This window comes from Podarcis tiliguerta (genome assembly GCF_965153285.1).
Source record: "Podarcis tiliguerta genome assembly, chromosome: 17".
Classification (NCBI taxonomy): Eukaryota; Metazoa; Chordata; class Lepidosauria; order Squamata; family Lacertidae; genus Podarcis; species Podarcis tiliguerta.
The window spans coordinates 7,415,555-7,440,017 of NC_139550.1; the positions used below are offsets into that span (position 1 = coordinate 7,415,555).

The 24,463-nt window shown below is 43.5% G+C and overlaps 1 protein-coding gene across 1 annotated transcript in view; it reads right to left on the reverse strand.

Moving 5' to 3' along the window:
* B4GALT1 (beta-1,4-galactosyltransferase 1) overlaps nucleotides 1-24,463 on the reverse strand; it is a 50,592-nt gene that overhangs the window by 17,774 nt on the left and 8,355 nt on the right. The window contains exon 2 of the mRNA XM_083420522.1: nucleotides 9,623-9,858. Coding sequence (XP_083276648.1) covers nucleotides 9,623-9,858 — 236 coding nt within the window. The remainder of the gene's footprint in view (nucleotides 1-9,622; nucleotides 9,859-24,463) is intronic.

Sequence of the window (24,463 nt, forward strand, 5' to 3'; positions counted from 1 at the left end):
CTTTCTTTTCACATGCACTTAAGAAGAAGCCATCTAACCAGAGACAAGCAACTTTCACTTCTCTACACTTCCATATCTTGATTATGCTTTAATGAACTGACACCTTTATAATTTATTTAAATGCAACAAGGTTATAATGCAACAAGGTTAAATTCTTGCCAAAGGCAGGTTTGGGTGGGTTCAAGGTCCTAAAGATATTTAGAGAACCATTAAGCTCCTGTAGAATGTCAACTAAATGGCTGGATGAAATGCTACCAAAATTCTAAGCTGCAGCCCTAAACACAAATTGTTGAGAAAGTAAGCTCAACGGAACTCATACGGAGGATTTTACTGTAAAAAAACAAAAGCTATTCTGAACCACAAATACATTCACTGAAATGTAAGGTGAAATACTCTTCAATATGTTGTTTTTTACCATGTTGTAATTTTGTGTGTGTAATTACATACATGTGTATGTAAATGTATGCTTGCACTTCCAATTTTCCTTTTTTCCTAAATCTGCATTATACAGATAAGCAGGGCAGGGGGGTTGGTCATGGCACTCACCAATAGAGAGCACTGTCACCCAGTGGCGTAGCATGGGGGGTGCAGGGGGGGCAGCCGCACTGGGCGCAACATCTGGGGGTTAGGGTTAGGGGGCGCAAATCCACGGGTTGGGGGCGCAAATTACTTGCCTTGCCTCGGGTGCTGACAACCCATGCTACGCCACTGCTGTCACCTCTTTTTTGCTGCCATTTTTTGCGGGCCCCCTCAGCACTTCCACGAAGTACAGGGTGTTTTTTTAAACCAAAGGCTCTGAGCTTGGGGGATAAGGTGAGGGGAAACCTGTAAATATGAAAATCTACTAAATCTGCATAATGTATACAGGTTGCTGGGTTCAGTTTCTTGGGTCAGAATCTGAACTGTTTCCTTTTTTAAAAAGGGCAAAATACTTAAAATGTTTTGGGGTAAAATGCTTATAAATGTTCTGGGGTAACTTGCTTGCTGTTTTGTGACAGGCTCTTTCCTGAGGCAAAATCAACACAGAAAACAAATTAGGAAACAGAATATCTGCTAGTTCACGTGTAACAAGAAATGGAGAAGTGGGGTTGGACACAGTGCTGAAACCTGACGAAGTGAAACAGAACATAAGGAGAGAGATTTGAACCGAGAAAATAAAACTCTGTCTTAAAACTATTTTCAAGACAAGACAGCAGTAAGGTTCCTCCTGGGTCTTGCACTGACCTCCTGTTTTTTTTGTTTTTGTTTTTGTTTTTGGTTTTTTTTTGGGGGGGGGAGAACAGTCCAAAACTGTGTTGCCCAAATTTAGCTGCGCATTAATTTCATCTACTCCATACAGAAGCAACCGAGCCATTGTCTGTTTGCACAACACACACAACTTCTGCTGTGGGCTGCAGAATCAAAATACATTTGCAGTCCATCCAAGTTTGGTCAGGTGGTTTTTGGGTCAGCTGATCCATCTGCCATGTAAGTAACATAGACAAACTGAACACTTGGAAACAGTTCAAGAAGATGTAAATATTAAAAGCCGGTCAAAGCTGGCATTCAGCTGGGCAAGAGAACATTTACATAGGAAAGATTTATTTATTTTTCCAGTTTCATCATCTGCTACCCTCTGACAACATATCTGGGACAGTTGCAGCTGTGCCAGCCACTTAACTCTCCTCCATATATTTGGTAAAATATATGATTTTTTGTTTGTTAACAGATATAGTTTTGTTAAAGAACTGAGACGGTTTGTAAATGTCAATAATAAGTAATAATAATAATTTATTTGTACCCCACTGGTTGCCCCAGCCACTCTGGGCAGCTTCCAACATATATAAAAACATAATAAAGCATTGAACACTTAAAAGCTCCCTTACGTAGGGAAATAAACAGAAACAGATCAGTTCTGATGGCACAGACGTAGACCGTGCTGAATGTGTCCAAACCTCCCACTCTTTTTTTGGTGCCTTATTTTGTTCCTGTGTGTTTCTGTTTTTTAAATATATATATATTGTGGCTACGGCCTCAAAAGCTGGAAGTGGCCTAGGCCTCTCTGGACCTCCGAGAGAGACTGGGTGGATGCTGCCCCCACCTATTTTCTTCCCTCCAAAATTGCACACCGCCCCCCACTGCTTTTTAGAGGTTTGGCAGAGATCCAGCTTCCCCAAGCCACAGAATATCTAGTTTGGCCAGCAGCAGAGTATGGTGAAACATGCCTGCTTAGAGGGAAAAAACAGTTCATCTGGAACCAATGTACGGCTTGCAGAGGCTCTAGCCATTCTTCTTATTTTGCAAATTTAACAGGGCAAGGAAAAGGCAGAGGGAGAAAAAGATTAAAGCCCTGGTTGAAGAAAGACTGGTAGACCTGGGGAGGTGGGGGTGGGAAATAGGGGTAGCAACAAAGAAATCACATTTCTATCTTCCATCCACGGGGACACAAGGGAAGAACTTGTTCCAGAGTTTTGGAAAACTGTCAAGCCCAGTGGTATGTGCTAGGTAACCAGCCCACAGCCCCTTAACCCCTAGAGAGATGGAAGGACCAAACCCACAGGAGGAAGGGAAAGTCAGAAAAAATGTGGGTGTTTTTCCCTCTCTTGCTTTTTCCTGAGTCTTAATAACAAAATATGCACACAGAGATTGAGAGGGGACTCTTTAACTTTTCCATTAATAACAAATGCCACACTTAATTACACCATTTAGTTTTACTGAAACCCACAGCTTCCTTCCAGTATTGGGCTATCATTAATTTAGCTACCCCCAACATGAACACAACTAAACATTTTGACATCACCCCCGAGTTCTCTCCAGAGAAGACAGAAAGCAGACCTAATTTGAGCTCCTTAATGAACTAGGATGGCATTTATTTCTGTTATTACATCTTCCCAGCGCATTTCCTATTTATATATTACAATACTGAAGTCAACAAATTCCAGCCCCAAATAAACATCTCTTTTTTTCTTTTTTTTGCTTGGCTCAAGTTAAGAGAATTCGTATTATCAGCGCTCCCTCTTCGTTTGCTAACTAGGAAGACACTTTTCAGGGCTAAAAAGCTGGGTATAAATAATAATTTGAATGATTAAAACAATCAACTAGCAAAAAGAAGATTTAGCTAAGCATCCTGCCTTCAAAGATTTCACAAAATTCACAATCTCTACACTGCCTCTGAAGAAGGGTCTCCCAGTTCTTAATTGTTTAAAGTCTCATCCACAACTTTGCTTGCCCCGCTGCTTTCGCACAGGAAAACTTGTATGGGGTTTTAGGGGAGGGGTGGTACCTCTGGTGGGGGACACATTGTGCTCCTTCAGGGGAAGTTTGTCCACCTTTGGTCCCCAACCTGCACTGAGCTCTCACCTGTGGCTCCTAAAAGCTGTCAGCATGTGACAGCAGACACACCCTGGGAAACGGATTCGACTGGCCGGCTAAACCAGGCGAGGAAGTCCCTAAGATGGTTGGATGGCACCTTGTACGCCTCCTTCTAGCAACTCCTGCAGCCAAGCTGGTGCCAAACGTATTGCCCTGCTTTCCTTTGGACCATGTCAGTGGGTCCGAGAACAGGGTCTTGTCATCTGGGCAGCCCAGGAACACCATACATGCTGCCCAGGTTTGTGCCCCAGAGAGATCGCTTCAGTGCTGCTAAACCAGCAAAAAAAAACGTGGGAGGTAGCAGCTAAACGTTGCCAGCCTCAGCCGGTGCTGTTATTCTCCTGCGGCTTGACTTTGCCCCACAGGGCAGACTCCTCTGTCACTTGAAACAAAAGGATGCCAACAACAGCTGAAACAGAACAAACGTCAATCAGATTTTCTCCCGATTGACACTTGCTGCAATTTCACGCCAAATAGTGGGTTTTTCCAGTGGGGGTGGTGTGGAAAACCGCTTGGACCTTTCTAAGGCACAGGACAAGTGAGAGTGTGGACAAGCCCTCAGCGTTTTATGTCACTATATATTATATACCACTAGAAATCAGCAAAGCTGACTGCAAGAGTTACTGTACAGACACCATTTTGAGGATACCTGTCAGGGAACTGCCATCGGAGCCAGAAGGAGAGGGAGGGCTCCAGAGGGATTCCGGAGAGCGTCCCGGGAGGGAGAGAAGCAGCACATCTTCTGGGGAAGGAAATCAGCGTAGCACCAGTGGAGGAGGGGGGCAGATGGGGGAATCGGCGAGGTGGCTCCAAGACTCCTCGCCGGGGACCAGCGGGGAGAGCACGGGTCCTCCGATGCCCACACCCTCCCTGCGCAGAAGGCTTCCGCGTAGGGAAAGTAGGTGGCAACTAGGCGTCAAAGAACTTTTATGCTGGAAGAAGTTCAAGAAACGCCCACTGACGGATTCTGCCAGCGACTGAGACAGCCATGGGCAAGTGGCTGTCCAGACAGAAAGGGTTCACTCACCCAGGTGTGGCGCCGATTTACGCATGAGCAACCCCTAGAACCATTACAATACCCAACACACCTCCACTGCGCTCCTCAAATAAGAAAGCTCAAACTAATTACCAGTTGGTTCAGAGAGCCAGCTGGACGTCTGCCTGGAGCAGCAGCTGTAGGTTTCTGTCAAGTCTGGGCAGACAAAAATCCCGTTGGCTCTCCTAAGTCAGCCAATCCCACACAGAGCTCTTTGCTCCAAAATTGCAACATGTGCAACAGCTGGCGCGCATTAATTATCCTGCACAAATATTATCTAAGAAAGAATGAAGAGCGTAAGATTGGCGTTGCAAGCTTGGCGAGTTCAGTTCAGACTTGGACGTTGCTACTTCCTTGAGGCTGGCAGAGCTCAGAAGTTAGAGGCTTCGCATCCTGCATCTGTTTTGCAGGAGAGAGTTCATGTCCTTGCTAATTAAATCTCTCATTTATTATCGCATTAGGAAGTTGCAACAGCAGACGCAGATTTCTTAAGTTAACAAGTAAATAGCTGCTCTGTTCTTTCTATAAATGTAGCTTAATGCTTTTCGCTCTGGGTTCCAGGGCTCTCCGATGTTCGCAGAAGTTCACCAAGGCTTGTCCAGTGAGAAGACTATCTATTATGGGGGAGCGTCCCTGAAAAACAGGTTGCTGTTTGCAACTATTTGCCTCAGGTGGTTGTTCAGTCTGCTCGACAACACACTCAAATGCATGCAGAGGTCTTGGCCGGTGGTGTAAGTGCTATGTAAACCCTATAATTCTCCGCTGAATTTATTGCAGAGGAGTTTCTTGGCAGGCCCACAAGAGTTCCTTGTCAGACAAGTCAATGCAATTTCAAAGCTAGATGGAGCCCAAAAGCAAATCTCTGTGCTGTAGAACAGGCCTGTTTTACAGCTTAATTATAAGCTAAAGTTAATGTAAACCAACTTTTATAAACTGACTGCAAATCTTGGTTAACAAGTGCCTGCTAACCATAATTTGTAACCTATAGTTAAGTTGCAGGGCCCTGTTTGGATGATTTTAACTATGGTTAACTAAACCATGGTTTATAAACCATAGTTTAGTATGTTGTGCAAACCAGGCTGTTGAGTGTCCACTGAGCAATCATCTCAGCAAGAATACTGTGCAACAAACAGAGAGCAGGTGCACCATTGAGATGTGACTGCATAGCAAGTAACTTAAAGGTAAAGGACCCCTGACAGTTAAATCCAGTCGCAAACAACTCTGGGGTTGCGGCGCTCATCTCGCTTTACTAGCCGAGGGAGCCGACGTTTGTCCGCAGACAGCTTTTCCGGGTCATGTGGCCAGCATGACCATGGTTTTAAAAGAGTGAGGCAAACTGCATACTAGAGAGGGGTCATTTAGCATCCAGTTTTTTCCACTGGCTCCAGCGGCCCAACTTCCATTTTATATATTCTCACATCACATCCCCCCCCCCACCTCCACCCATCTCCATTTCAGTATTCAGCCCAATTTAATGCATTTCAGAGGTTCAAAACCTGCAGTAGATTCAAGTTTGAATTTGCACTGCACCGAAAGTTAAGAGGTGGGACGTTACCATTGAAGCAGTAGAGTGGTCAGCGTTCAATCAATCGCTCAATCCTTCCTTCCTTTTTCCTACCAGATGCAGAGTACAGAAGGACGCAGATGGAGTAAGAATCAATTGCTCACATACAAACTCTCCTTGCTTCAGCGATTGCTTTGCTATAGGACAGGTTTAACAAGAGAAAGGTAAGATTTCCCCCCCTAGAAGGAAGGGAGAAGAGAAGGAAGAATGGATGCAAAGGAAGGACAGACAAGGGAGGGGGAAAAAGAAAGAGAGAGAAAGCAATTGTCAAGAGAGCAAAGAAATAAGAACGTTTTCTTAGCAGGTTTTAAAAGCTCCTCATAACCCAAGAAAAATACCATCTGGATAATTTAGGCTATTTGCCAGTGTTGCTTGATGCACACAAAACTAACACTCCTTTAAGGAAGTTAACTAAACTGAATGCTTCATTGACAAATTAGGTCATGATGCTCGGTAACTTTTGTATGATTTCTGCATCATAATGGGGAAAAGCAGCGACACAATTATACTCTGTACACACCTAGCCTGTGTATGCTTACTGTTATCCACCATCCCCTGTTTTTCTTTCCAAACTACAGAGCCCTTTTTTTTTGCAGAATTTCATCAGAGCCCTGAACGCTAATAACCTTTGTAAGTAAGCTCTGTGAAAATCAACGGAATTTCTTTCCAAGTTAAGCATATTTTGGATCAGGGTGCCATCAACTTACCCCACAGAAACTTATTTCTATGTCTGCACAAATTACTCCTTTGCAAAAGAACTAGAAACCTTCGTTCAGCCACAGAGAAACACAATTAAATGGCCTCACATCCCATCCTATGCTGATTGAAGCAAACAAAAATTTCAAAGGACAAGACAGATGTTTAACTGAACAAATCGTGATAAGCATTTTCCTTCTTAAGACATTTGTAGTAGGTATCAGATGGCAAAGAGTAAGACCCCATCAGATGTATATCCCAGCGATACTCAAACCGCATGACCTCCAGAAGCATGTCTTGAAAAATTAAGCCACCATTTTGGACCCCTCCACTAGTCAATGACCCAATGAGCAGAGAAGTTCCATGTACCACTAACCATCATCTGTCCTGCCAACATCCCAAGAAAATAACCAAGGGTGTCCTGGATTTCCCCAACATAGCCAGCGCTGAAACTGATAGGCAATCCCAGAACATAACCATTGCTGAGAAATCAGGTCCCATCCCTGAGCAATAAAGCAAGAGGGAAGATGAGATGCCATAAACCAATATTAAAAACAGGCTATTCTACTTTGCAAAGGAACATTCCTGCTTGTTGTTTTGGGAGCCAAACGGGGAAACACACGTTATACGTTTGATGGCAACAATGAAGTTTGTCTCTTAAGCTAACAAACAACCTGCCCCCAGGTCATCAGTGTAATTTCATAACTGCTTTATTGAAATCTCACTCAAACGAAACCTGCCTAAACTGCTAAAAAAAGGTGCCCCGAATCTGGAACTATTTGTTATTCCGTGAAAAAGTATGAGACGGTTGTGTTATGCAGATGTACATACCCTATGAAACTGGCACATGAAAAAAGCATCAATTTGGCTCATGAAGATTAAGAAAGCTAAAAAAAAAACACAGCAAAAAACCCAGGTGCATTCTGCTTCCCCAAAGCTCAGCACAAAGACTAAGAAGACATTAAGAGATAACTCTGAGCAGACAAGCAAAAACCCTGTGTGATAATAACTAGAGGAGGCAACTAAAATTTTCAATATATTGTGTAAACTCATTCCAAGTACCGTACAACAAAATGCAACTAAATGTCATAGCTATTCAGTCAATACAACAGAACTAAGTATAGTCCATTATAATACAAGCCTATCAGTTAAAAGTTCTGCACTACCTCACAGATCAACCAAGACTGCTGGCTAGAGAAGGGAACTGCAGGAAGTCCCAATTGCAATCGTTGTACAACTCCCAAATCCTTTGGCTTGGGACCTCAGGTGACACAAAAATGACCAATCCAGTGCTACAAGTCCTATAAATAATAATGTTGATGATGATGATGATTTATACACCACCCATCTGGCTGGGTTTCCCCAGCTACTCTGGGCGACTTACAGCATATATAAAACATAGCAAAACATCAAGCATTAAAAACTTCTCGAAAGAGGGCTGCCTTCAGATGTCGTCTAAAAGTAATGTAGTTCTTCATCTCCTTGACATCTGATGGGAGGACATTCCACAGGATGGGCACCACTACAGAGAAGGCCTTCTGGCTGGTTCCCTATGACCTCACTTCTTGCAGTGAGGAAACCAGCAAAAGACCCTTGGAGAAGGACCTCGGTGTCCAGGCTGAATGATGGGGGTGGAGATGCCCTAAAGCCATTTAGGGCTTTAAAGGTCAGCACCAACACTTTGAATTGTGCTCGGAAATGTACTGGGAACCAGTGAAGATCCTTTAGGACCCGTGTTATATGGTCCCAGTGGCCACTCCCGGTCACCAGTCTAGCTGCCACATTCTGGATTAGTTGTAGTTTCTGAGTCGCCTTCAAAGGTAGCCCCACATTGAGCACACTGCAGTTGTCCAAACGAGAGATAACCAGATCATGCACCACTCTGGGGAGACAGTCTGCAGTCTCAGCCAGCATACCAGATGGAGCTGGTAGACAGCTGCCCTGGACACAGACAGTTCACAGATCCACAGCCATCCCCTCAGTCTGGGCAACTTGTAGCCAAGGGAGGCTATAGGCTTCTCTTGCTGTACCAACAAACTATTGCCACTGTTTTAGCATCAAGGTACAAAGAGGTTCTGTCAGCCCAACGACACTAAACAGCTCAGATCTAGCAAACAGAAATATAAAAATCAGAAGGATATACACTCACCTTGCTACATTATTTTATTATTATGTTGTCTATTGTTATGCTTTGTGTTATGTTTTTATTATTAGGCTCTACAAAATGTGTTCTTAATGTTGTACCTGAGATACAACATTGAGATCTTTTGAAAAAGGTTGGTTATATAAATTATAATTATAATTTGAACACATTTCTTATAAATGTCAACTTTGTGTGGATACCTATCTGGACTGCATAGATCTATCTGTTTAAATTAATATAGATATATTTATGGTTATTTTTCATGTATTTTAATATGAGGTGAGGGTTTCCCCCACTTCTCTTAATCCACCCCTTTCCTTTTTGTTAAATTTCTTGTTTAGAGGGGAAGGGAAAATTTGTAAATATATTTGAATCGGATATGCAGTAGTAAAAAGATATAAAATAAATAACCACAGAAAGGAGGGGAGGGAAGTTGAGGGGAAGCTAAATTAGATTTGTATAGATTTTATTTTCTATATGAAGGAAGGAAATGCTCTCCAGGAGCTCATATGCCATGACCAAATCTAAATGTTGTAAAATGCATTATACGAAAGAACCCTTAACCATCAGAATCTTTAGCTGAGCATATTATAATACCGCAACAAGGGTGAGGAAAACCTTTCCTAAACTTTCTTTGTTTTTACACAGTTTTGCACAATTCCACAACACTCCTGTTGCTAGCAGAGTTAAACCAACCATGAGGCATTACACACCGCAAAACCGTTTTTAGCAATTCACTCAGCAGAAAGTCCACAACATGTCTGAAAGTGACAGCATGCACGTGCTCCTTTCGCAAACGCAATAGGCTATTTGGAATCTGGCGATCTCTTACCTGGTTAATTACATATATACCATAATCAAGCTGCTGCCTTTGAAGGATTGGATGAAGATAATACAGCCAGTATTTCAAGTGTTCATCTCGATTTCTGAACGGGATGATAAGCGCCACTTTCTGAAGCGCTCTGCATTCCTTTGGGGTGTAGCGTCCACCTTCCCTGACTTCTGGATTGTCGCCTGCCACTTTCTTCAAATCCACAGTCAGCGAAAACTCCACACGCAAAGGGCCAACTGGGAGGGAGGGAAAAACCACAAGACAAGTCAGACAAGACAATGGTGCGAGATCGTTGGTGCCTTGTTAAAGAAGCGATAGGTTTGCAAAAAGTCTACTAAAGAACAAGGGTGGGAGTCCAGAATTTCATTCTGGATACATTTATGGAGGACAATGTGTTAGCCTCATGATTCAGAAATGGCAACCATTTTAGGCGCCTTCAATTGACGTGCAATCGCCTACACACAGGTCTTTCTGGATCCGGAAGAAGGCATAACGGGGGCAGAACAGGGCAAAATTGGGGGCGGGGCACTTATACGCGCCCCGTATAACACACAGGAGGCAGGAATAGAATCCCCATGAGAAATAGTCGCCATCTGTACTTGGGTCACAAAGGTCTCTCATCCAAGCTATGGGTGGATACAAGTGACCAGTCCCCTTTGTAGATGTTACCACACAGCTTAAACTGGATACAGTTGTGCCATGGAAGTCAAATGGAATCCATTCCGGAAGTCTGTTCGACTTCCAAAACGTTCAAAAACCAAAGTGCAGCTTCTGATTGGCTGCAGGAAGCTCCTGCAGCCAATCAGAAGCTGCGGAAGCCGCATCGGATGTTCTGGTTCCGATGAACATTCACAAACTGGAACACTCACGTCTGGGTTTGCGGCATTCGGGAACCAAAACATTCGAGAACTAAGCTGTTCAAAAACCAGGGTACAACTGTAGTAATTTATTTTCTTTCTTTTTTTCCAGAATGAAACATTTTACTTACAGTTTTTATTCTCCCCCACCCTTTTGTTTTTGTTATAATTGCAGCCCTGGTAATATTGTACCACTTCTTTATATGCAGGCACAGTCAAATACTTCTGAGGCCTTGATGCCATCTCAAGCCCTGATGATTAATGCTAAGACAGCAAGACTACAGTGTAGTTAACACTGTGAACTACAGGTACGCAGGGAGGAGGAATCTGTTTTAAACAGATTTCTATGTGGAACTTGGCAGTTCCAGCCTGACTGAGCTTTGCTTTCTTTGGCGTGCCTCTTATATTGAATGCCTGCTTATCTCCAAACTGATCGTGCATTGTAAGTTGACTCATTGTACGTCAAAAATACGAACATTTGACATCTGCTGTGTATAAAGCCTCATAGGGTACTACATTTCTGTAGCACGGTTTTATAAGCAGCTAATAGTTTATATCTACAGACGGTTCCTGCGCAGAGGGTTACAGTTTGAAAGACATGGCACAAAAGGAAAAATGAAGGAGGAGGGGAGAGGAAAACAAGCAAACACAACCAGGAATTCTTAATATTACAGAGCAGTTCACAGCTACAACAGAAACAGCTCAAGAAGAGGAGTGTCAAATGGAAATGAGTTGATGAACTGCAAATGACTTATTGATCATGGTCTGAAAGCGCACAAGGCAACAACCTTGCTGAGTCTGGGACTGGTCAGGGTCAGGTAGGAGACCAAGTATGGATGAAATGTGGGGTGTGGCATGACATAATCCTGCTTTCAGGCTTCCCATGGTCATCTGGTTGGCTACTGTGAAAACAGAGTGCCGGACCAGAAGGCATGCTGGCCCGATTAAAAGAGTTCTTAAAATAGAAGTCAACTTGGCATGATCACTTTGCCTAACCGTCATCCACCCACTTCTGTCTAGAACCAATACACAGGTGCTGAAGATACAAGGCAGCAATGTATACAGTCATTCTTAAACCGTCTTGAACATTTTCACTTCTGGGGTATGTGTGTGTGTTGTTTTTTTAAAACTTTAGGTACTAACCACATGCAAAACGGAACCTCTTTGGGGTTTAGCTCAGCCACCGAAACTACAACTCCTAAAACGCCTTCACCAGAATTCTAAAGCAAAATGGGTTTCTGGTATTGTAAGCTGCCAACGGACTTGCCTGGCCCCAATGCACACTTTTAACACAAACAGAGGGAATCCAGCAGCCTTTCAAATTACATGACCAGCTCAGGATACTGGAATAGACTCATGCAGAAGGAGACACCAGGCGTATTCAACCTTCTTAAGGGAAATTAGATGCACTAGTGGTAGACTTAGTGATGTATGGAAGTGAGAGCTGGACCATAAAGAAAGCCGAAGAATCAGTGCTTTTGAATTATGGTGCTGGAGGAGACTCTTGAGATTCCCATGGACTGCAAGAAGATCCGACCTATCCATTCTTAAGGAAATCAGCCCCGAGTGCTCACTGGAAGGACAGATCCTGAAGCTGAGGCTCCAATACTTTGGCCACCTCATGAGAAGAGAAGACTCCCTGGAAAAGACCCTGATGTTGGGAAAGATGGAGGGCACAAGGAGAAGGGGACGACAGAGGACGAGATGGTTGGACAGTGTTGCAGCTACCAGCATGAGTTTGACCAAACTGCGGGTGGCAGTGGAAGACAGGAGTGCCTGGCGTGCTCTGGTCCATGGGGTCACGAAGAGTCGGACACGACTGAACGACTAAACAACAACAACAACAACAACAGTGGTAGACTTGTTAATTCCCAAACTGAGGGCCATAATAATGAAATATCTGAAGTTTTCCATGAGCAAAAACACACCCACCCACACAGAGGAGCCTACCTCCATCTGCATGATCCATTGCTCTGGACTTTGCTCCTTCCATTCAGCCTTGGCAGAAGCAGGAAATTCTGTTACCTCACAGATTTGGGTGAGATTTTTATCGTCAAGCCCTCTGATTCAGACACACACTAGAATTAACCACCCTCAGAGGAGAGTATGTTGCATCTCTGTATGAATGACTGGTCTGAACTTGCCTCTTTAGAGAGGCACACTCAAAATAGAGATGCATACAGACATAAAACAGGAATATTTAGGGGAATACGACTGATTTGCCAGCACTGGGCATCGAGCCAAGAGGGGTGCCACAACAATGACAAAAAATGAAAGGTGGGGGGGGGGCCACCAAATTTTGGCATTGCACAGAGCGCCACTGAATTTTTAACGCCCAAAGTCAGCCACTACATAAAAGGTAGATTCGCCTGTGGGTGTGTAGTTCTTACTCCAAGACATTCTAGAAGCAAGCCTTTCAGATGTAGAAGTGAGGTATGCTTTCAATTTTAACAGCAAAATAAATGTCCCTCTGTAATCAGAAGTTTGGGAAACAGTGGGCTAAATTAAGGACTTCTACCTTGACTTACACAACCCTACTGCTGGAGATGCAACTAATAATCAAATAGATTTACAGATGTATGCACAAAACTACCAATTGACAACCGGCCGAAATGAGCCAATTCAGTAACACTACAATATTCTCTGTTGTTGTTGTGTTTGTTTGTTTGAAACCCACCAACTGCATTAAACCTTCATATCCCCACACATATCTTCAAAATCCTTGGTAATAATAATTTGTTGTTGTTGTTTTATACCCCGCCCATCTGGCTGGGTTTCCCCAGCCACTCTGGGAGGCTCCCAACAGAGGACTAAAAACAGAATTAAACTTCAAACATTAAAAACGTCCCTAAATATGACCATGAATGGGTCCCCTCCAGCAAGAACATCCCATCATTATGGCATCATTACTGAAAAAGGGCTGCCTGACATACTCACTGTAAGAAGCAGAAAGAGAGAACAGGAGAGAAAAAGATAAACAGAGAGAAGCAGTTGTGAAATCCAGCATGTTCACACTTCTGAGACACACTAGGAAGCTCTAAGAGCACTCTTAAGTGTGTCTACTAATGGAAAATCCTACTAGTATCAAATGGGAACTTAAGAAGCTGCCTTATGTTCAGCAGCACTTCTCAAGGGTTTCAGACCAGAGGAATTCCCAGCCCTACCCAAAGTTGCCAGGATTTTAGCCTTGGACCTTCTGCAAAGCAGAGATGATCAACATGCGTGCGCTTAGGACGGAGGTAATGTGTCATTCACAAAAGAGGGGGCACACATTCCCGTAGGGTAGGACTGGTAGAAAGCAAATGACTGCTTTTGATTCTGCTTGGATGTGAGTAAAGACAGTCTGCCCACCTTAAAAAAATAAAATAAATCTGCTTCTTGGCAGGGTGAGCTCGATCATTTCCTTTCATATCTTAAGGAACTAAGAAGGGCAATGCACTAACATGTTCAGCCTGCCAGTTGAATAAAACCAGCTGTCACAGAATCATTCTAGCTGGGCAGATAAAAGAAAACAAGTACAGATAAGGGCAAGGAGCAGGAAATTTTGAACATGGAGGCGTGGAAAACCCATATGTGAGCTTGGCATACACGACACTGAAACCAACTTTCATTGTGCTGAGATTTCCCTCTATATCTTACTTCCCGGTTCCTTCTTCAATCATTTCCAAGTCTCTAGATAAATATACATAGGCTGTGTTGGTCATTGATAATAATAAAAAAAGTGACTTGATACACAGGGTGGGGTGAAAGTTGCCCAATCTTTTACTGTGTATAATAAACAGATACTTATTGCGTTTGGCCTGGGAGGGGCAGCAGGGCAGAAGAGGTGGGGGAAACCAGAAAGATCCCCTATACTGAGCCAGCAGTGTTAGAAACTCAGATATATAAGCTAAGCACCAAATGGCTTCTTAAACCAAGGTTAGGGTTGCCAAAATGGAATGTCTCGTTGCCATTTTGGTGCAAGACAGCTCTAAAGTTTTTGTTGTTTTTTTTCAAATGATGGACTGGCTGTGATTGATTCTCAAGTTCAACATCTGGCCAGTTCAGACGACTACCGTGAGCTAGGTAAAGAGCTTAAAGAAGAATAGTCACTTGATGTTGGAGGTGTCAGGCATCATCCTGGTGCCCCGGCACTTTCACTTGGTCGCAAAATGCGTCTGGCACCTGGACAATTTCGTACACTGGTTTATGGCACAAGACCTTCCAATCCTCAATATTTGCGCCACCTGAATTTGCTGGTATGTGAACATAGTGATAGCCTGGAAACACCCCTAGCCTCCTTTATTACCGTATTTTTTGCTCTATAAGACTCACTTTTTCCCTCCTAAAAAGTAAGGGGAAATGTGTGTGCGTCTTATGGAGTGAATGCAAGTCTGCACAGCTATCACAGAAGCCAGAACAGCAAGAGGGATTGCTGCTTTCACTGCGCAGCGATCCCTCTTGCTGTTCTGGCTTCTGAGATTCAAAATATTTTATTTCTTGTTTTCCTCCTCCAAAAACTAGGTGCGTCTTGTGATCTGGTGCGTCTCATAGAGCGAAAAATACGGTATGTCTGGCTTCCAGCTTTCAAAGCCAGATTTGGGCTAGAACCACCGGGACAGGAAAAGAGCACAGAGGAAAATCACTCAGAGAATGTTACATTTGTACACACTCCAATCTGCGACAGATCTGATTAATAGTGAAGACCACATCAAACTGCTGACGAACAAGGGGCATCTCCTCTTTGTGCGATAGTTCTTTCAAAGTTTGCCTTCCTGGGACACTCTGACACAGCATACAGTACGTAATATGGAACAAGACACTCCTGAACAGTTGCTCTTATGCAATATAATTAATCATCTACAAATCAAGGTAATCTTCGAATGTGCCAAGATATAAAGCGCTGAGAAGTCCGGGAACAGGAAAAGCCAAGATAGCGGGCTTGCTTAATTTGGGAGTTTTCCCCAGTTCTTGCAACGGAGCAGATTTCCAACAGCCTCAACTATTTCACAAGAGGACTTTTATCCACATTATACAGTCCCGTCTGCAACCAAACGCCCTTGGCCACGATTCTGGAAAAACTAGTGAATGACGACAGACATGGATGAGAGTCTTTTGAGAGGCGCACTCTTCAATTAGAGCAGATTGGAGCATTCACTGTCTATGTTAAAGGTCAGACTCGGCTCTGCACACACAATGTTGCTAAATACCGGAGTGCATCTGAGCATGTTTCCAGTATTTACTCTCTTCATGGGTACATCTGTGTTCATGTGCCTGGCAGCAGTGCAGAAAAAAACCACCCTACGCCTTCCAACATAACTAGCGCATGTCTGAAGCCACACTAAATATAATTGCAGTACAGATTTCTCAATTTGGTTAAAAACTCATTTTGGGGGGAAATGCACCAAAATGGAGTAGGTAGAGGAAAAGGACCCCTGGACAGTTAAGTCCAGTCAAATTTGACTACAGTGGTACCTCGGGTTACATACGTTTCAGGTTACATACTCCACTAACCCAGAAATAGTACCTCTGGTTAAGAACTTTGCTTCAGGATGAGAACAGAAATCGTGCTCCGGCGGTGCGACGGCCCCATTAGCTAAAGTGGTGCTTCAGGTCAAGAACAGTTTCTGGTTAAGAACGGACCTCTGGAACGAATTAAGTACTTAACCTGAGGTACCACTGTATGGGGTTGCGGCGCTCATCTCTGCTTTCAGGCCAAGGGAACCAGGATTTGTCCACAGGCAGCTTTCTGGGCCATGTGGCCAGCATGACTAAACCACTTCTGGTGCAACAGGACACCATGATAGAAGCCAGAGCGCACAAAAACGCCATTTACCTTCCCGCCACAGCGGTACCTATTTATCTACTCACACTGGTATGCTTTCAAACTGCTAGGTTGGGAGGAGCTGGGGCAGAGCAATAAGAGTGAACCCCGTCGTGCAGATTCAAACCTCTGACCTTACGACTGGCAAGCCCAAGAAGCTTCGTGGTTTAGACCACAGCGCCACCTGCGTCCACCAAAATGGAGTATTTCATACAGGGTAGATATTAATTGTGGCTAACTGTGCCTACGCCACTTCCCAATCCAGCAGTGGGAGAGCATTGGTTGCAGAACAAATGGAGAGTGTACAGAGCCTCAGTCCTCTCCCTTAAAAGTGACTAAAGAATCAGAGTAGTTACAGGTACACTTTCTGATACAGTGGTACCTTGGTTCTCGAACTGTATCCATTCTGGAAGCTCATTCGGCTTTCGAAACGTTTGAAAACCGAGGCATGGCTTCCCATGGGTTGCAAGAGCTTCTCGCACTCAGTGGAAACTACGTTGCACGTTCAGGTTCTGAAAAACGTTCGAAAACGGAAGGATTAATTTCCAGGTTTTCGGCGTTCGAGAACAGAAACATATGACAACAGAGGTGTTCGGGAACTGAGGTACCACTGTACTGTCTAATATACTGTTCTTTTACTGACTACAAAGAAGGTTAAGACGGAGCCACAGAAAATTCTTAGACTTTTCATTACAGCTAGTCCTTTATGTGAATGTCAACATTTGATGTCATATGCACCTTATTCTAGGTGCCTATCTTATTGTTTTTGTTTCTCATCTTTTAACTGCACTCTCTGCTTTTTAGATGTTATGAAATTAACTTTTTTTAAAAAAAAAAAAACTTTACCCAAAAAAACCCAACACCTGATGTCATAGAGAGCAAACCAAACAGGAGGTTTATCCCCAATCGCGACCAGTATACAGTGGTGCCTCACAAGATGAAATTAATTCGTTCTGCGAGTTTTTTCGTCTTGTGAATTTTTAGTCTTGCGAAGCACGGTTTCCCATAGGAAATGCATTGACTGTTTCCCATAGGAATGCATTGACGGTTTTAAGAAAAAGGCACAAGACGTTTTCGTCTTGCGAAGCAAGCCCATAGGGAAATTCGTCTTGCGAAGCAACTCAAAAAACAAAAAACTCTTTCGTCTTGCAAGTTTTTCGTCTTCTGAGGCATTCGTCTTGTGAGGTACCACTGTATTCCATGATCAGACACATTTTTCCTATTGACTCCCATTCTATTTCACAACACTTTTAGAAGTTTGATTTTAATATATTTCTGCCATTTCCCATCTTCCATTCAAGTTCTAATAAACAAAAACTTTAAAATATCTAGGAAAGTGAAAAGCACTCCCTTCTTGTCCTTCAAAAGCATTTTCAATGCTGGGACCAGCACAGAGTAATTTCTGTTCTTAAATTGGTTGAGCGCTCTACCACCTTGTCAAAGAAAGGCTGTTATGCGCCATGTACCTGATTTATTTGTTCCAGCTTTCCACTAAACTGACTAATAACATCTTTGACCACAATCCTAATCACACTCAACTAGCCATAAGTGCCACTAAACTCAACAGGACTTGCTTCTGAATAGGACTGTGCTATGTAGATGGTCAAAGAAGAGCACAAAATTATTTTAGGCAATATAATCAATATTAAAATTCTTAAAACAAAAGTATGCCTAAACCAATAAAAAGACAACTAAGAGCCTGGGCCATTCCTGCATAAAGAAAAGCTAAAATATTGGGGGCTTTTCATTTGGGGTAGAGAAGACAACTAGGAAACATGACAGATGGTTTTCACATAAAGAGCAGTAGCAGCAAAAGTGAATTTTCTCTCTCTCTTATATGATACAGTGGAACCTTGGTTCCTGAACGGCTTAGTTGATGAACAAATGAGCTCCCGAACGCCAAAAACCTGCAAGTAAGTATTCCGGTTTTTGAACGTTTTTCAGAAGCCGAACATCCGATGCAACTGCCGGCTATTGTTTCTGAAGCCATGACTTGGTTTTCCAACCTTTCGGGAGTCGAATGGACTTCCAAAATGGATTAAGTTCGAGAACCAAGGTTCCACTGTACAGTGGAAGGTCCATTCTTTACCTGAAACTGTTCTTAACCTGAAGCACCACTTTAGCTAATGGGGCCTCCCGCTGCACTGCCGCCGCACAATTTCTGTTCTCATCCTGAAGCAAAGTTCTTAACCCGAGGTACTATTTCTGGGTTAGCGGAGTCTGTCACCTGAAGTGTCTGTAACCTGAGGTACCACTGTACTGGAACTTGGGAGCACTAAAGGAAAAATTGGCAGAAGATTTAGGATGAACAAGTGAAAAATAGTACTTCACACAATGCATCATTAACATATTGAATTTGCTGCAACCACATTGGTTTTAAACAAGGCAAATTCATGGCTAATATTCATGATAGCTAGATGGAACCTCCATGTGCAGAAGCACAGAATCTCTGAATACTCACTGCTGGGGAGTGGGTAGGAGCAACAGCACGGGAGGGGGTGTCTACATATGTGACTTGTGGGTTGTGTTTGGCTTAGTGGTTCACAAGTTGTGCAGGCCTGAGCCTGCCTCCCATCTGAAATTTCCATACTGCGTGTCCTTATCGGGCAGCGGATATATTTAGTCTCCTCAACAACACAAGGTCAAAACAACAAGCTCCAGTGCTGCATTTCAGTTACGATAGTATCAGAGTTCAGTCAGCAGCAGCTCAGCAAAGCAATTCATGGAAAGCTAAGAGTCAAGGAAAGCCACATTGCATTGGAAAAGCAATTATCTCAATAACTGCATTAGATTCCTTTAGAATATATATATATATATATATATATATATATATATATATATATATATATACACACACACACACACACACACACACATGTTGTTTGCTATATATACACGGATATAGCACAATGTTGTGAGTCCCAAACCTGCAACACTGAAACAAGGAACTTTATGACTATCATTTAGTACAGGGGTCAGCAAACTTTTTCAGCAGGGGACCGGTCTACTGTCCCTCAGACCTTTTGGGGGCCCAGACTATATTTTTAGGGGGGTGGAATGAACGAATTCCTATGCCCCACAAATAACCCAGAGGTGCATTTTAAATAAAAGGACACATTCTACTCATGTAAAAACACGCTAATTCCTGGACCGTCCGTGAGCCGGGTTTAGAAGGCACTCCTATCTTTGGATGGAGGTGCCATTTCAGGAATACATTTCAGTATTATTATTTTTTTGCATTTCTACACTGGAAGGAAGCAAGACTGGAAAGGACAAGGGGAGTTGCTAATGATTACCTATGTTATTGTATAAATGGATTATGAATAAACTACCGTTGGGGACACACAAAAACAGTAGAATACCAGCATCATCAAGCTCAAAGTAAATGTACAACAGGAACAGAAACACAATCTACATAAATGTGATGTTAAAGAAAACTAAGACCTTCTCGCTGGCCTCCTTCCAAGAAGACAGCCAACAGCAAAGGCACTAATCTCCACATGAACACACAAAAGGCAGAGCCAAGATCATTATGGGTGCATCTTTAGCTCTGGACCTAGTAATTTCACCCATATTAAGCGCTTCCAGCAAGACATTTAGCAAAACCAGACCACTATTACATTAAAAAATGGGCTAAGCAATGGCTCTCACTGCGTGCAATTTAAAGTAGTGGAAAAGATGTACACATTGGGCATCCATCTATCATCATGCATGTTTAATGCAAGTATAAACAAGCACACACAAATACAGACACACAGGCAAACACACAAAGCTTATAATAACAGGGAGGATAACGGCAGGTAGGAACGGGGAGTGCATACTAACAGCAAGCTCAGACAGTCAAGTGCTTACCGTTTGGAGGCAACAAAGCGCTTACAAATAAGACAAGCTGCTTCTACATACTCCAGGGACTCCAAAGGTATGCTTGTGTTTTTAAAATAAAAAATGGTTTAATGGAGAGAGGGGAACCTGAGAGCCCAGTGTTATAAGAAATTATGGTCTCAAATATATAAATTAAATGTTCATAAATTTACAACCATTTTGACTCTCCAAAATTGCCCTCAAATGTTTCTCTGCAAGGAGGAAGGAAATGGAAAAGCCTCTCCATTGTCTTTTGCTTACCTGTCTTTAAGGCATGTTTGTGTATGAATAGGGTGAGCCTGTGACCTGAATTCAGGAATTAAAGTATTTACCATCACGAAAGAATGGCCAGGCTGCCCAAGTAAGCGCTCATCTCGCTTTACTGGCCGAGGGAGCCAGTGTACAGCTTCTGGGTCATGCGGCCAGCATGACTAAGCTGCTTCTGGCGAACCAGAGCAGCACACAGAAACACTGTTTACCTTCCTGCCGGAGCAGTACCTATTTATCTACTTGCACTTTGATGTGCCTTTGAACTCCTAGGTTGGCAGGAACAGGGACCAAGCAACGGGAGCTCACCCCGTCGCAGGGATTCGAACCGCCGGCCTTCTGATTGGCAAGTCCTAGGCTCTGTGGTTTAACCCACAGCGCCACCCGCGTCCCTAATTTCTGGTTATTTTCTCTTATTGATAGGGAACCCACTTAAGGACTCTGTATGGGCTCTTGGATGCCCCATAAGAAAAAAGGAGCAGATTTTGTTTACACCACCAGCAGGGATTAAGTGTGCTCCATAGTCCCCAGAAACTGCAGAATGTTGGGAGCGTCCACTAGGTATGGGAACTGGGAAATCTTGGGGAGGGAAAAAGCAACTTGCTTTGTTTAACCCTCCACTCCACTTTAGTTTTCTGGAGGACAGCATGTCAGTCTGGCTGGCACCCTGAACAGCAGCAAGTCTGCCTGAGTGAGAGGGATGCATTGCAGTACAGTCGTACCTTGGAAGGCAAACAGCTTAGTTCCCGAACGTTTTGGCTCCCGCACGTCGCAAACCTGGGAGTGACTGTTTCGATTTGCAAACTATTTTTGGAAGCCAAACATCCGAGGGGGCTTCCGATTGGCTGCAGGAGCTTCCTGTAGCCAATCGGAAGCTGCGCTTTGGTTTTTGAATGTTTTGGAAGTCGAACGGACATCTGGAACAGATTCCGTTCAACTTCCAAGCTACGACTGTAATTTGTTCTTCTAGTTTGTAGTTATTTTCCGCATTCTGTTGCATTCTTAGCATGAAGAAAAACTAGGACAAGCCCATGTAGATGAAGTATGTGGCATTAACTACCAATAAATTTGAACGCTCTACAATGCATGTACCATCCTGTGAGACAGTGTGCAGGCTGAATTTCTGGAAACAAAATGCTTTTTCACGTGGCCTGAGCAGAAACAGTGAACAACGTTATACCTAATTATTGTATCTTGTCTTCACACACCCCATCCCACTGCCCAGCTCACAAATTGTGCAGAATATTCTTACATCATGAATGGTCCGTGTCACCATTAAGAAAAAGAGGTAGGCATAAGAGGCCAATATATATGTGGACCGTCCCTGGATCAAGTGACTTTTCTTCTCAAAGTTCTCCCAAGTTCTTAACCTAGCTCAAGGTTCTCACTTGAACTAGCCAGATGTTTAACTGATAATCAATCACAGTCAGTCCATCATTTGAAAAATTAGACTTTAGAGCCGTCTTGCCCCAAAATGGCAAGTACAGTGGTACCTCTGGTTACGTACTTAATTCGTTCCAGAGGTCCGTTCTTAACCTGAAACTGTTCTTAACCTGAAGCACCACCTTAGCTAGTGGGGCCTCCCCCTGCTGCTGCACCACCGGAGCACGATTTCTGTTCTCATCCTGAAGCAAAGTTCTTAACCCGAGGTAATATTTCTAGGTTAGCAGAGTCTGTAACCTGAAGCGTATGTAACCCGAGGTATACATTCCATTTTGGTGGCTGCAACCTTGCCTAGATTATATATTCGAGTTTCTAACACCCCACTCTCCACATCAATAAATGCCAAATTAATGACAGCGTTTCTAATCTTTGAAAATTAGGTCTGCTTCAATATTGTTTACACTGACTGGCAGCAGCTTTCCAGAGTTTCAGGAGGTGTTTTCTCACACTCCTTACCGGGGGATGCTGGCGACTGGACCCGAGAGGTTCTGCATCCCAACCAGAGGTTCAACCACTGAGCTAGGGCCCTATGTCTGATGCCAATAGTGTTGCATGTTTAGTCACTGTGTATCAGGGAACTGCCATCGGAGCTGGAGGCGGAGAGAAGGCTCCAGAGGGATGCCGGAGAGGGTCCCAGTAGGAAGAGAGGCAGCCCATCCGCTGGGGAAGGAAATCAGCGTAACACCAGTGGAGAAGGGGGGCAGATGGGGGAATCGGAGAGGTGGCTCCAGGACTCCTCGCCGGAGACCAGCGGAGAAAGTACGAGTACTCCACTGCCCACACCCTCCCTGCGCAGAAGACTTCCGCGCAGGGAGACTAGGAGGAGACTGGGCGTCAAACAGCTTTTATGCTGGAAGAGGTTCAAGAAGCGCCCACTGACGGATTCTGCCAGCGACTGAGGCAGCCACGAAACTTGAGGCTGTCCAGACAGAAAGGGTTCAACCAGGTAACCTAGCCAGGAGTGGCGGCAACTTACGCACGAGCAACCCCTAGAACCATTACACTGTGTTAAGAAAGTCTTGTTCCCTTGAACTTTCCATGAATGGATTAACATTGATCTGTTTCAATAAATGGGAACTGCTACTTACGTTTCTCAAACAAGTTGCGTTTTTACAATCTTAAGGTAAAGAGTTGCACTTTTACTTCATATTCCCTCAGGGTGACTACAGTAGATAAGGTCTGAGTGGTTTCATTTACTGTTGCTATGATGCACAACATAGAGATAAGGCTCAAAGTAATAGCAGAATATGCAAATACAATAAAAACTGGTCTCTTCCAATGTAAACGGAACACTTTTATATTCTAAAATACTAACATAAAACAAGGAAAGTAAAACAATAAAAAAGATCTGCAATCAATTTCATAGGTGAATTTGACTGGGGAACAATTTTGGACACGTTAGACCATGTATATTTGTGGTTTAATTATATAGCTATTCTCCCAATTATGGGGGGCGGGGGAGATAAAGATTTTTTAAAAAAACTGACCAAAATGAATAAAATATTTGAGTTCACATATAAAACGAATTTAGATATAAGCTAAGTTAGAGAGAACTAGAGCTTGGTTGGACTTAATTTATATAAAAGAAATGCTAATAGCCATGAGCTACAATAAACAACTGTACTTCTAACTAAGCGGGAGAGTGATAAAACCTATCAACTATTAACACACTTCCTGCCAACCTAGCAGTTCGAAAGTACGTCAAAGTGCAAGTAGATAAATAGGTACCGCTCCGGCGGGAAGGTAAACGGCGTTTCCATGTGCTGCTCTGGTTCGCCAGAAGCGGCTTAGTCATGCTGGTCACATGACCCAGAAGCTGTACGCCGGCTCCCTCGGCCAGTAAAGCGAGATAAGCACCGCAACCCCAGAGTCGGCCACGACTGGACCTAATGGTCAGGGGTCCTATTAACACACTATGTAAGAGAGAAAAATAAAAGAGAATATTGCCAATCTTGTCAATAAACTCCACAACATTCATTTAGAGCTTCCAGATGAATTGTATTTATTTAAAGGATTTATAATCTGCTTTTTTTTTTTTTTTAGAAACCTGCTCCACAAAGAAGCTCAAAATAGATATGAGAGAAACCAAGTACAGATACTGTGCAGAACCATTTAAATAGCCATTTCATAGCACTATCAGAAGCCTAACAGAAGTAAACCAAAACAAAAGCTCAGTTGGTTAGAGCGTAGCACTGGTATCGCCAGTGTTGCAGGTTCAATTCCAATATGAGACAGCAACATATTCCTGCATTCCAGACTAGATGAGCCTCAGGGTCCCGTCCAATTCTATAACTATGAGAATATATTAAAAAGTCAGACTCTGGCACAATAACTCTAGTTTATAAAGGTAAAGGTACCCCTGCCCGTACGGGCCAGTCTTGACAGACTCTAGGGTTGTGCGCCCATCTCACTCAAGAGGCCGGGGGCCAGCACTGTCCGGAGACACTTCCGGGTCACGTGGCCAGCGTGACGAAGCTGCTCTGGCGAGCCAGAGCCGCACACAGAAACACCGTTTACCTTCCCGCTACTAAGCGGTCCCTATTTATCTACTTGAACTGGCATGCTTTCGAACTGCTAGGTTGGCAGGCGCTGGGACCGAACAACGGGAGC